This window comes from Neopsephotus bourkii, unplaced genomic scaffold (genome assembly GCF_033783945.1).
Source record: "Neopsephotus bourkii isolate Nb327-2 ecotype Australia unplaced genomic scaffold, CSIRO-AGI_Nbou_v1 NB_42, whole genome shotgun sequence".
Classification (NCBI taxonomy): domain Eukaryota; kingdom Metazoa; phylum Chordata; class Aves; order Psittaciformes; family Psittacidae; genus Neopsephotus; species Neopsephotus bourkii.
This window is the reverse complement of record NW_026900559.1, coordinates 399,746-413,592: the sequence shown is the minus strand read 5'-3', so window position 1 is coordinate 413,592 and position 13,847 is coordinate 399,746. Positions and strand designations below refer to the sequence as shown.

The 13,847-nt window shown below is 50.7% G+C and overlaps 1 protein-coding gene across 1 annotated transcript; it reads left to right on the top strand.

The window, feature by feature from the left end:
* The first annotated feature begins 2,551 nt into the window (after positions 1-2,551).
* Positions 2,552-5,230, top strand: FJX1 (four-jointed box kinase 1). Its single transcript, XM_061347149.1, has one exon. It carries the CDS (start codon positions 2,918-2,920, stop codon positions 4,115-4,117), a length of 1,200 nt encoding a protein of 399 aa, XP_061203133.1. The 5' UTR covers positions 2,552-2,917; the 3' UTR covers positions 4,118-5,230.
* Positions 5,231-13,847: the final 8,617 nt, after the last annotated feature.

Genomic DNA, 13,847 nt, shown 5'->3' with positions numbered 1-13,847 from the left:
TGGGACAGTGTCAAACGCTTTGCACATCCTGCCAGCTGAATTATTAGAACTCATCAGAGGCTGGGTTGTATTTGTATAACTGGTGCTGCTGACCTATCAGTTCAGTATTCTTTTATGCCTGTCTGCAGAGCCAGCTTGTCAGAGGCCCCGAGAACATCAGTCTGAGCATAACACAGATTCCTTCCCGTCTTTGAGGTTTACTTTTCATAGGGATGAAAACAAGTCCCTAAACTGACTGAGCATTCCCAGGCACTTGACAAGTCTTCTGAATACTTTCAAGAGCCAGGCACAAAATCTGAAATGCTTATTAATTTATTGCTTTGATATCACAAGCAGAGAGTCACAGATACTAAAAACAAAAAGTCACAGAGTACAGGGGAGATAGGATCCATTCCATGTGTGGAAATTGCCCATCTTCATGTTCTACGTTGCACTCCAGATAACAAAACCAAAATCCCTGTAGAGTCCCACCAGCCTGGGATCTTTTTTGTGAAATCAACTGTGGTATCAAAGCAATAGAAGAGCTTCCAGATTTCTCTGTTCCAGGCTGAGACAGGAAATTGCCAACATGCCTGCAAGGCAAGGCCTCTAATGTTCTCCTCCCTGCTATGAAATGCAGAGCACCTTAACTTCTTCAGCCCTCCCCCAGACACAGCCAGCTATAAATCCTGCTCTTGGTTGCTGGAGTTATCTGATCATGATGGATGCTTTATTTTTTGGTTGAGGAATACAAATCCAATTTGACAGAGCCATAGTCAGTCACACACATGGGCTGTGTCACTGATATATTTGTACAAAGCATTCCTAGTGTGGAAATAACTTATAGTGACATGGGCAGGGACACAGGAACAGGGTGTTGTTGCCCCACAGCTGGATGCAGCACTGCAGTGGGGATCTCACCAGAGTGGAGCAGAGCAGAGGGGAAGAATTCCCTCCCTTGACCTACTGCTCACTCTGCTGGTGATGCAGCCCAGGACATGGGTGGCTTCTGCAAAGCCAGGATGGTGACTATTTCTCACTATTATGTCAGCAAGTCCGTATATGCTTGAGGCACCCAACAGCACTGACGCTCACAGTTGCAATCAGATGTCTTGTTAGAAAAGACACTGGCCACAACTGACACATGCCGGCTGTCCCATTTCTTGTGCAGAGACACCGGCCCCCTAGCCCCTCAAAGGGTTTCCTACAATCTGGTGTCCTCGGCTTGGACACCGCTTGGATGCGAGGATGAGGACGGCAGATCAAGGCTGTTTCCCACCACCGATGCAGTCAGTGGCGGCTGCAGAGCAGCGGCGGGGCCGGCGGGAGGAGCTGGTGCGACACGGCCATGGGCTGCTGGCGGGGTTTGTGAAGGTGAATCAGGCGAGTTTGAACGGTTTTAACAAAACCCTGCGAGAAAAAAAAAAAAAAAAAAAGATAATTCCTTTTTCCTTATGTTAGCAGAAAATAAACGGTATTCTATCCAACCTGGAATACTGTAGAGTGGCTGGAAAACTGGGAGTTGTGGTGGTATCACAAAAGAGCAGGAAGAGTTGAAGAGATGAGATGGAGAAAAAGGGATTTTTGCTTTTGCGATGTTGAACATTTCTGCATGTGGTGCGTTTCCTTTGCTGAGCCACCTCCAATAACCACTTTGGAGGATAGATTGAAGCAAGAAGCAGTGTTTAATTTGACTTATCTCACAAACATGTTCTTCCCAAGAGAGATCTCCAATAAAAGGTACAAGAGGAAACGGCCTCAGGCTGTACCAGGGGAGGTTTAGTGGATATTAGGAAAGATTTCTTCCCCAAAAGGGTGCTCAGGCATTGGAACAGGGAATCACCACCCCTGGAAGTGTTCAGAAACCGTGTAGATGAGGCCCTTAGTAATATGTCTTAGTGGTGGACTTGTCAGTGCTGGGATGAACCTTGGACTTGATGATCTTTGAAGGTCTTTTCCAACCTGGTTCATTCTATGATTCTAAAATGCAGAAAGAGCAGAGAGAAGCTTCCTTGCCTTGGTAAGGCAGGAAACTGGGAATGGGGAAGGGGGTGACACAGAGAAGTAGCTACTCTTCGGATTTGCCACTGTACACCCTAAACACCTCAACGGGACAAAATTTGAACAGGAGGGCTGGCTGCCCTTTCCTCGGGTGGGAAATCCCGTGCCCGGCACCGACTCTGCAGGCTTCAAACTTCCTGCCTGGGGAGTTCAAACCCCCGGAAAAGCTGGTCCCACACCGACGACGCTGCGACACTCGTGATGGGCGAGCACGCCGCCCACACCGCTGTGTAAGGATTGTGAACTCTGCTCCCCTGCGCGCAGACACCGGCTGTCCCCTGCCGCCGCCAAGGCGGGAGGAGGCGGAGGAGGAGGCGATGATGCTCTGTGGGGTCTCACGACCGCGGCCACAGGGTTGTCCCTTTGTGCAACCACCTGCCAGCTCCCGGTACCCGGCCCCCCAGCTGCAATCCGCCGGTGACCGCGACGCGACCCCGCCGTGCACCAGCGCGGGGGGCGGCCCCACGAGCGGGCGCGCCGCCTTCCCCCTCCTTTCTTCCGTCCTTCCCTCCCTCCCTCTCTCCCTGTGTCTGCGAGCTCCTTTGTGCTGTGCAGCGGCGAAGAGGAAGCGGCGGTCCGGACTCCCCCGTCCTGCGGGTGGGGGTCTGGCTCGGCCACCCCCCCACCTTCAAAATTCGCCTCCGCCCCTTCGACCGGGCATCGCCGCTTTAAGCGGCGGCCCCACGCCGGTAGACGGGGCGGTCCGGGCGCACCCCCGCTCCCCCACGTGGTGCGGTGCCCGTGTCTCCGGGCCGCGGCGGGGCTGGGCGCACACAGCGCTGGGCTGCTGGCGGGGCTTTGCTGCTCGCCGGGCGGCTGGTGCAGCACGCCCCGGCCGGCCCGCGGCCATGCGGCAGTGGCGTGAAGCGACGGGAGCATGAAGCGGGCGAGGCCGAGCCCGCTGCCCGCGCTGGGGCTGCTCCTGCTGGGCACCCTGCCGGGGCTCTGGACGGTGCTGCTGCGGCGGGAGGCGGCAGCGGAGACTGAGGCACCGGAGCCGCGGGACTGGGGCCGCTCCCCGGAGGCGCGGGGCGAGCCCGGCGGAGGGAGGCAGAAAACTTTCCGGGCGCTGCTGGCGGCGGGCCGGGAGGAGCGGGACGAGCCGGCCGCGGGCTCGCCGGTGGAGCGGGGCATCTTCTGGAGCCGTGAGCTGGAGGAGCAGGTGCCACGGGGCTTCGCGGCGGAGGAGGCGGCGGCGTGGCTGTCTGCCGCCCGCACCGCACGCGTGTCCTCGCTGGAGCGGGGCGGCTGCGGGCGTAGCTCCAACCGGCTGGCGCGGCTGTCGGACGGGAGCCGCGCCTGCGTCCGGTACGGCATCAACCCGGAGCAGATCCAGGGCGAGGCGCTGTCCTACCACCTGGCCGGGGTCCTGGGCATGCAGGAGAGGCTGCCGCCCATGGCCCTCGCCCTGGTGGAGACCCGCGGGCGGCGCTGGGAGCCGGTGCGGGAGGAGCTGCGCGGCTCGCCCTGGGCCGAGGGGGCCGTGGTCAGCCTGACGCGCTGGGTGGACAACCTGACCGCTGTGGTGGCCCCAGCGCCCTGGGGTTCCGAGGCGAGCGCCGGGCGGCGGCTGCAGCCGCTGTCGGCGGGGGAGCTGGGCGCGCTGCCGCGGTCGCAGCTGGTGGAGCTGGTGCAGTGGAGCGACCTGATCCTCTTCGACTACCTGACGGCCAACTTCGACCGCCTGGTCAGCAACCTCTTCAGCCTGCAGTGGGACCCGCGGGTCATGCGCCGCGCCACCAGCAACCTGCTCCGCGCCCCCGACGGCGGGCTCGTCTTCATGGACAACGAGGCGGGGCTGGTGCACGGCTACCGCCTCCTCTCCATGTGGGACCCCTACAACGAGCCACTGCTCCGCTCCGTCTGCGTCTTCCGCGAGGGCACGGCGCGGCGGGTGGCCGAGCTCCATCGCCGCCGGAGCGCCGCTGCCGAGCTGCGCCGCCGGTATCGGGCGCGGGAACCGCTCTGGGCGCGCCTCGGCTTCCTCTCGGAGCGGCAGGCCGAGCTGCTGCAGGCACGGGTCGACTTCGTGCACCGGCACATCGCCCACTGCCGCGCACAGGCAGCTGTGCTCTAACCGGCCCCGGGGCCGGCTGCCCGCACCGCCCGGTTCCGCCCCTCTCCCAGGGAAAGGGACACTCGCCCCGGGTGGATGCTACTCCGGGCTCGGTGCTCCGTAACCGCCGGGACGACCGGGTGTGACACTGCCGTGATTGGGCTGGGGGGAGCGGGTGCTCACGCTCGGGTGCCTATAGTAAGGGGCTCCCTGTCTGCTGGGGCAATTCATCCGCGTTTGTCAAGCCCTCGGAGGGTGCACGGTGCTATCGGTATGAGTATAGCGGAGTAAAGCTTCGGGGCTCTGTTCCCAGGGCCTGAAACAGGGAGAGGGTTAGCGTCCTTCACTCTTTCGGTGCATTCGCCTTCTTAAGAGACCCTGACGGAAAGCTGTCTTCTTTGGATCGGGGTCGACTACCTTTTTCTTCCAAAGGAGGCAGGCGGAAACGTCTTTTTTATATCTTATCCCTTTTGCAACAGCATATTTAAGTATGAATGTTGATATTCATAGACCAAGAACTGATTGCACAATAGAGGAGTCCCGAACTAGCAAAACTGCCCTATTTATGAAGCTTGTTTCTTACCGATTTTCTTTAATGAGAGTTAAATCTAGTTGAGAAGTGTATAAAAAGTCCATATTCCTTTAGTTCTTAGTCTTTGTTGTGGAAGCATCTGGTTGAACTTCATAGAATCATACAGTCACAGACTGGTTTGGGTTGGAAGGGACCTTAAAGCTCATCCAGTTCCAGCCCCCTGCCACGGGCAGAGACACCTTCCGCTAGACCAGGTTGCCCCATCCAGCCTGGCCCTGAACTGTTCAACTGTGTCGATCCTTAAACACTCCTTTGTTGTCATCACCATCATCGTTTCGTCTGACCAGTGAAGTAACTCACCCGTGGGTGACCCAAGAGGATCTCCCAGCTTTTATAAACATTGCTGTGTGCTAAGACTTTGATGCAATAGTTAAAGTGGAGGAAAACCTGTTTCATGCACTTTACTTTGACTTTTTAATTTTTTTATAAAAGAAGACCCTTTTATTTTACAAAGTCTGCCTTTTATGTACATTCTATACGTTCATAAGCTTTTCTGTAACATACTAAAGAAACTGATATTTCAGTAAAGTGTGCTAATGTTTTGCCTTCTTTGTCCTGAATGCTTGCCCAAGCTTTGCCCAGGAAGCGCGCACCTCCTTGATCTGCCCTGATGTGACTGTTGTGTACTTCAGCTGAATAGACTTCTGTGTGTTTTTTAAAGCCTGAAATGAACCACCTGAGTAGCACTGAGGTAACCGGAGCAATTACTATCAGCAAACTGATAGAGATGGTGTGAGCTTAGCCACGATCAGCCTCTTTGATGCTGGGACTGGGTACCAACCTCCTGATACAGGTCACATCAAGTGTTGCTGTACCAGAAACAACTCTGGGGGTGGCATTTGCTATCAGTGGGTGTTTATACATGTTCTCAGTCATAGAATCATGGAATGGTTTGGGTTGGAAGGAACGTTAAAGCCCATCCAATTCCAACACCCCTGCCATGGGCAGGAACACCTTCCGCTAGACCAGGTTGCCCCAAGTTCCGTCCAACCTGGCCTTGAACACTGCCAGGGATGGGGCAGCCACAGCTTCTCTGGGCACCCTGTGCCACGGCCTCACCACCCTCACAGGGAAGGACTTCCTGGTATCTCATCTCAATCTCCCTTCTGTCAGTTTAAATCCATTCCCCCTTGTCCTGTCACTAAGGGCCCTTGTCAAAAGTCCTCTCAGTGGGTGTTAGAGCAGTTCTCAGTCCTCTCCTCCCGCTGTTACCTTTGTAATGGGGGTTGAGGCAGAACTGAAGAGTAGGAAAGCTTTTTAATCTTGCTGAAATAGTTGGTGGTGGGGTTTTTTTCCTTACAAAAGTTTTACTTTTGGTGGGGTGAAGAGGTAATGGTGGAGAAAATAAAATGAGTTCATCTCGTTTGCTTTTTTACATATACCAGTGTTCACAGAAGAGGCCATTGTATGGCTCAAAATACAGCCAGAATAATAATAAAGGAGAACCCCAAATACTAGTGTATATTCTGCTATAATCAAACAAGCATAATCTCTTCTGCATCTGGAGAGATGCCTCTTAATAAGGGCAGCACCCCACTCAGTGATTGCTGGGCTGTCTTCAGTACATCAAGCGCTAACATCAAGCTGCAAGAGGTCTTTGGTCTGTTAATAATCATTTAAACTTCACTTAACAACAATTTTCTTTGGCCATTACACTGTTTTCCTTTTATATTTCTTTTTTTCAGTAGGACAAGACAACAATTTTACGAACAACTCAAAGTGAGTGGTCAGGTAGTGAGCTGTATGAGATACTGCAACTGAATGTGTGAGTATTTATTTTAAAACATACCAGCAGCCTCCAAGAGTAGCTTCCATTCAGTTGCTTAACTGACATGGGGCTCTATTGAACTCATAGTTCACTGCGTTTATCTCTCTGAACAATACACAGAATCCCATGTGACATTCCTTTGTCATTTACATGACAATACACAACTTAACTGTGATTCTTAATTCTCCCTTAGTGTTGCTGTGCAACTTGAATGCAGCAGCTCTGTCGCATTCACCTAGTGAAAATCCATTTAAATAATAAACTGCTGGCATAAATTTTAAACCACTGTGAAGAGCAAACTGCTGTGTCACAAGCATCTCAGCTTTCATTACAGTAGAACTGGGTTTTGAGGGCTAATAGAAAATAAATCTCCTTTGCAGTGTCTTTAGAGCCAGAGCCTAGGTAATTACACCTTTTGAGAAGAAACATGGGTTTCTCTTTGGTGTTCGGTGACTACCTCAAGTTGTATGTAGGTTGCATGTTCAGAAATGGAGTTATAGATAGGTTGCATGTTCAAAAATGGCATATTTGTAGGTTGGTGTGAAACAAGAGATGCTGTGCTAGGGAAGCTGTGCCCTACTGGAAAATGGGTTTGTTAAAAGAGGATGGAGAAAACTGGCATGGATGGGTGATGATACTTCACTTAATTGCTGCATTTTACTCTTCTGGTGCAGCTCATCAGCTTTTATGCCAGAGACATCTCTGAATTACTGTCACATTAAGGAAAACTTACTTTCTCCCATGCAATTTCTTTAAGGCAAACAGTGCTTTGTAAATCAGTGCTCTGGTACATTTTTTGCATGCCATTTTCACTGTATATGCTGCCTGATATGTGATTATCTTCCTTTGGAACCAAGGGATGAAACTCTGTAATACTCCTTGTAGTGTCCCACCAGCGGTGCTTACTTAACTCTGCTTTCTTCCAGTGGAGTGTCCTTTGAGTTACAGTAATAGGAAAGGCAAGGAAGAACATTGATTATTTGGGAAAAACTGGAGACCGTTGTTGCGTGGTGTTCCTCAGGGTTGGTGCTGGGACTGCCACTATTCAGCATCTTTGTCAGCAACATGGACAGTGGGCTCAAGTGCACCTGCAGCAGGTTTGCTGATGACACCAAACTGTGTGATGTGGTCAACATACTGAAGGGAAGGGATGGGATCCAGAGGCACCTGGACAGGCTGGGGAGGTGGGAGTGTGCAAACCTCATAGACTTTAACAAGACCAAGTGCAAGGTCCTGCACCTGGGTTGGGATGTCCCAGGCACAACTGCAAGTTGAGTGAGACTGGATTGAGAGCAACCATGAGAAGGGCTTGGGGGTGCTGGGTGATGAGAAGCTCCCCATGACCCGGCAGTGTGCTCTCGCAGCCAAGAAACCACCCATGTGTGGGGCTGCATCACCAGCAGCGTGTTCAGTAGGTCAAGGGAGGGGATTCTTCCCCTCTGCTCTGCTCTGGTGAGACCCACCCCCCAAGCAGTGCTGAGTCCAGCTCTGGGACCCCCAACAAAAGAGGGATGTGGAGCTGTTGGAGTGAGTCCACAGGAGACCACAAAGATGCTGAGAGGCCAGAGCAGCTCTGCTCTGGAGACAGGCTGAGAGAGCTGGGCTTGTTCAGCCTGGAGAAGGCTCTGGGGAGAACTTGTAGCAGCTTCCAGTGCCTAAAGGGGTTGACAAGAAATCTGGAGAAGGGCTTTTGACGAAAGGCTGTAGTGACAGGACAAGGGGGAATGGCTCTAACCTGACAGAGGGGAGACTGAGATGAGCTCTTAGGCAGAAGCTCTTCCCTGTGAGGGTGGTGAGGTGCTGGCACAGGTTGCCCAGAGAAGCTGTGGCTGCCCCATCCCTGGCAGTGTTCAAGGGCAGGTTGGAGCAACCTGGTCTAGTGAAATGCGTCCCTGCCTGTGACAGGGGGCTGGAACTCGATGAGTTTTAACGTCCTTCCCAGCCCAAACCATTTGGTGATTCTGTGATGACTTTAGGACCTGGAAGTTGAGACTACAATGTTGTTCTTGATAGCAGGATCAGCCGTTTCTGGCTGTGCATTGCTGGCAGCTCAGCACTGCTTTACCTGAGGCTCAGGGAATCAGTTGCACAACTTGTATCAGGATGGGGCTGTAGGGTTCTAGGCCTCACTGAGTAGATCACTTAAGGTTGCACTTAACTCCCCACCTCGTTTCACAGGCTTCCAGTGAAGTATGTCCTTACAGCTTGACTGCACTGGTTCCTTAGTCAGATGTGGGCTGTTGCGCAGACCTGAGAAGAGTCCTGACAAGGCTGTGGGGAACGGGAGGCGTTTCCAGCATGCTGTGCTGTCTCTCCTAGGTGTGAGACAGGAGGTCTGGTTTTCAGCTCTGTGGAGTCTCACGTACTTAACTGATAACGTTAGATTCAGAAGAAAGGGAGAAAAAAATGAAGAAATACCTGGAGGATGTTGTAATTTGAATGCACTTAATTCAGTCCCATATTCCTGCATGCTTCCCTGGTTACACTCAGAATGCCTCCCACAGATTTTTTTCTTTCACTGGAATCTAAGGAGGCGTGCAGGGTAGGGGGTTATTGCTGCTCCCAGCTTGAGTTCATAGTCCCAAGGATGCCTATGGCCTCCAAACCCTACTAGTGTGAAGGAAGAACTGAGTTCACCCTTTCTGAGAACTACCTAAGGGGCATCAAAATAGTGCCTGCAGTGGCTAAAATGCATAAAACATCTCATCCCTGCACCCCCAGGGAGGCCTGGACAGCAGGGTCTGTGTATTCAGTGGGGTTTCCACTTAACTGAGAAAAACAAGTCTGGCATTTGCAGCACAATTCTCCTTTGCTTTTGTTTGCTTGTATCTGAAGTAATTTGCAATCAGAATTCATTTTCCTTGTGTGGTTCCCTTTCGGAATTTCCCTCCCTGCTTGGGAGGTTCTTCCCAGGCACAGAGTCCTTTTGCCTCTCACACAAAAGCAGCTGCCATGGGGATGGAGCTGGCTCCACACTTCCCTCCCAGCTGAGGCCATGTCACCCAGTCAAAGACTCGTGAAATAACTCTGGCGCAGTGCAAGGCAGTGAAAATAGTTAGTTACATTTGACTTACTGGGCATACAGCATGCTCTCCACATCACCAGCATAGTTTTTGTTGTTTGCTTTCCCCTTTGAAGTTGGGTACATTTTTTAAGGGTATTAATACTTAGAATTATCTCACTGACATAACTAAGTGGTCCTGGCTTGGATACGAGCTCCTATTAACACTTAATCCCATTCTGCATGTTATTCCTACTTTGCTACCACAGCATAAAATTTAATCAGTGCTCCTGAGCTGTGCTCCGTGGGTTTAACATGGCGAAGGTCCCATGAGGATAGGGAGCACAGCATGATGAGAACTGTCTGATGGTGCCCGCACCTCCTGCGACTCCCAGTGACCTAGAAAACCTTTTATCTTGCTGTCTTGGGTCTAATGTAGCTGTCGCCAGTGAAGTAGTAGCAGAAGTTATTTCCCAGCACAGTGACTTATGTCCACAAAGAGTAATTTGTTGTGAATCAACCGGTGTTGTAACAAACATTACCAGTCCCTGTTTAACTCGGTGTACTTTGCATATGGGGCAGGAACAAGGTGTTATACCTGTAGCATCTTAACCCTCTTTCATGCTGTGGCTGTACTAGTTCAAGGCACAGGATAAGCTTATGGAGAAGAAGCACTCACACTGGCCCACATGAATTGGGAGTGCTGCTATGTGCAGGCCAGAAAGGGGCTGTGCAGATGAAGGAGAGTAATCTCATCTGAAAGCAAGCCAGTGCTGCACTCAAGGAGACGAGCTCTGGCTGCGTTATTGGGAACGTATGACAACAGTAAGACAACAAAGAGGGTCTGATGCTGCAATTGGACTGACTGTTTTTGACTGATCCTGCTATTCATAGAATCACAGAACCACAGAGTGGTTTGAGTTGGAAGGGACTTTAAAGCTCATCCAGTTCCAACCCCCTGCCATGGTCAGGGACACCTTCCACTAGACCAGGTTGCTCCAAGCCCCGTCCAACCTGGCCTTGAGCACTGCCAGGGATGGGGCGGACACAGCTCCCCTGGGCACCCTGTGCCAGGGCCTCAGCACCCTCATAGGGAAGAGTTTTTCCCAAATATTCATATGTACATTTTTTCCTAATTCACAGAGGTTTGGGGTCCGTGTGTTTCTGGGTGAGGAGCATGGCTGGGAAGGGCCCCCTGGCTGCTCCCACTCACTGCTACCTCTTCCCCAAGAGCACGTGTGGAAGTTAATATTACTGCCTGTCTGAACTCAGCCAAAGCTGATTTTCCTCTTTTAACTGAGAAGTAGCTGAAGGGCTTTGCTCCTGAAGGTATCTCACAGAAAGCCAAAGGCAGCTGTTAGAGTGCATTATCTGTTCAACCACCCCTCCCCTCAGCCTCCTCTTCTGCCAAAGCCTTCTCCCCTCATGGCTGGGACCTTAAAGAATGCCTTCCCATAAGGACAGACAGGCGTCTACCTCACATGATCCTAGAACACAATTGTAACCCAGTAAGGAGGTGAGGAACGACCACTTTTTATACCAGTATCTCCCGCTCCAGCAGAGAAGAGGGGTATTTCTGCACATCATATGTTTCAGTCAGAGGAGTCATAATTTTTTAATATTCCTGCCTTGCTGGTTTCCTTTTTGTGTCCTGCTGTGGGGAAAAGGGCATTAATAAACTATGGTTTAAGGTTGTCATTGTGATTTTTTTTCTATCCATAGATGGTTTCTTCTAGACAAGCTATGAGTCTGCTTGCACAATTTGTTTGTTCAAGTGACTGCAGTTCGTCAATTGGCTTTGGTTTAGCTGGGTCACCTTCATTATTCCCAAAGGTTTCCATATACTTTATTATGTCCAAGCTAAGGAAAAGTAATTGCTTCCTTTGTTTTGTTAAAGACAGACAGGATTTGCTCATCTGACAAGGAGTTATTTTCTGTTTTTTAGCGGTGCAGTGCAAAATCAGGTGGCATACATTATGGATGAACCCGGATGCAAGGATCTGGAGCATATAAATAGTATTATTTTCTTTCGCACCAGCTACCCAGCAAGGCAACTGCTCAGTGAAGATATTCCTGGTTTGATAGCCACCAGAGGTTCAAATCAGCCCTCAGTCTGCAATTTATTAAATGCAAGTAACAGGCTAAATTCTTTTGGTTTTTTTATTTATAGCCCTGCAGGGGTAAGAGCATGACTTTGCCTGCAATTTGGATGCAAAAGCCGGTAATGTGTACATCCATGAGGAGTATTACTTAAGATGCGCTTTGTCCTGCTTTTAGGGTGGGTGAAAGTGGTGCTTCCTGCTCCTGTCTTTGCCAGCTGAGAGAGAGGACTGATGGAAACCTGGCTAACCAGAGCCTGCTGCGAGGGTCAGGGTGGCAGGAGGTTTTATGAGCTCCTCTATCAAGGGATATTTGAAGTTGAGCCAGAAATGAGGCAGTCGTCTCCTGGCTCATAAAAACCATTATCTGTGTAGAGATTTGTCAAACGTAGCAGTGAAGAACTGAAAAAGATGTTCAAACTGGGAATGTCACACCAGGTCCAGCTGTATTACTTTAGAGGCTCATGGAAGTGATTAGTAGATCGCATTGAGTCCTTCCCTCCCCAACAACGTGGCACAGTGGAGAGGGAGACAGAAACATCCTGGGGACCAGCACAATGCATTGCAACATGCTATCAGTGACAAAGTCTAAGGCTCCTGAAACCACAAACGAGGCCAGTGCAGTTTTTTATGCCTCCATCCAAGCCAAAGCAGAGGAGCTGCTAACCAGGCTCTTCGGGTGCCTGTCAGCTGTAAACAAAAGGATCACAACCAATGGATGACTGACAGTTTTCTTACCAGTCATTCATTTATTACAGAGCTGAGGTGTGTCTGACTTTCTGAGGTTGAGTGGTTGGAGCTGGTACAGGTCAGCTGAGTTCTCCTGTTTTTCTTTAAGAAGAAAACGAAGCAATTTCCCTTCCTTATGTTTTGATTAGTGCTTCAGATGATTAAACCTGTTAGAAATGTAATTTACTTGTCAGTGAATAGTCTAGGTGGTTATTTTGCTTGTATTTTGCCTCCTCCTAGTCAAGGCATATAAATGAGGTGCTTTTTGTCAGTAATGAGCCTCCAGGCAGTTTCATTTTCTAGACCTCTCCTACATAATCAGGACACAGCAGTAACTGTACTGTAGACTCTACAACTGGCATTCCTTGTAATTAAGCTATTCCCATAAAAATCATTAAAATTATTTCTTTGTATATTTTGTAACAGAAAATATTTAGGATTTTCTCCATGTGAATCTCAACAAACCGGGCTACAATTTTTTTTCCTCTTTCAAAATGTCAGGTTTAGCTCCCTTATGCCAAAGGGAGAGCAGACAAGCGCTTCATGCAGTAGCAGCTATCTCCTACAAAACAGCACGGCAATGCCATCTGTCTTAACAGTGCTCTTGGTGACATCAGGAAAGCTGTCTCTGATCAGAGACATACCACAGGTAGGCTACATACTGAAGTATGGCTCTAAAGCTTGGTTGCTTCATGGGTGATGTACTTATTCTCTGTTAAGGTATGGGCAGTTTGGGATAGTACGTAAATCGTGGATGCATATGCAGATTCAGCAATTGATACGAATCAGGACACTGGTGAGTTCAGGTGCTAGAGAGGCTTTATTTCTCTCTGGAAGAAGACAAGTCTCAGGAGACCTTAGGGTAGCTTTGAGTACCTGACGGGGCAGACAAGAAATCAGGGGAGGGGCTTTTGACAAGGACCTGTAGTGACAGGACAAGGGGGAATGGCTTTAACCTGACAGAGGGGAGGCTGAGATGAGACATTAGGAAGAAGTTCTTCCCCGCTGTGAGGGTGGTGAGGCCCTGGCACAGGTTGCTGAGAGAAGCTGTAGCTGCCCCATCCCTGGCAGTGTTCAAGGCCAGGTTGGATGAGGCTGGGAGCAACCTGGTCTAGTGGAAGGTGTCCCTGCCTGTGACAGGGGGTTGGAACTGGATGAGCTTTAAGGTCCCTTCTAACCCAAACCAGTCTGTGATTGTATCATTATCTCCAGCGCAACCATCTCCCTTCTGCCTCCTTCTCCTCCCACCCCCTTCAGTTGAAAATAGATCTTAAAGCCACGGAGCAACCCAAAGCATGTTCAGGCAGGATCAAAACAGATGGTCTGGGAAGCTGCAAGGTCTGCGCTAACCCCACTGGTGTAACTGTGATCTGGCAGCTGGTGCAGGGGATGGAGCTCAGCTCCTCCACCGTGTCTGCACCAAGCCACAGCTCTACGCTCTGGCTACGTGCATGGAGCATGGCTTCATACTTGGCCATGTTGCTGGCTGTGCTTGTGACCAGGAGCCAGGACGACACAGCTCTTGTCTGACACAAGTGGGAAACCCAATGCACAGTTTCAAG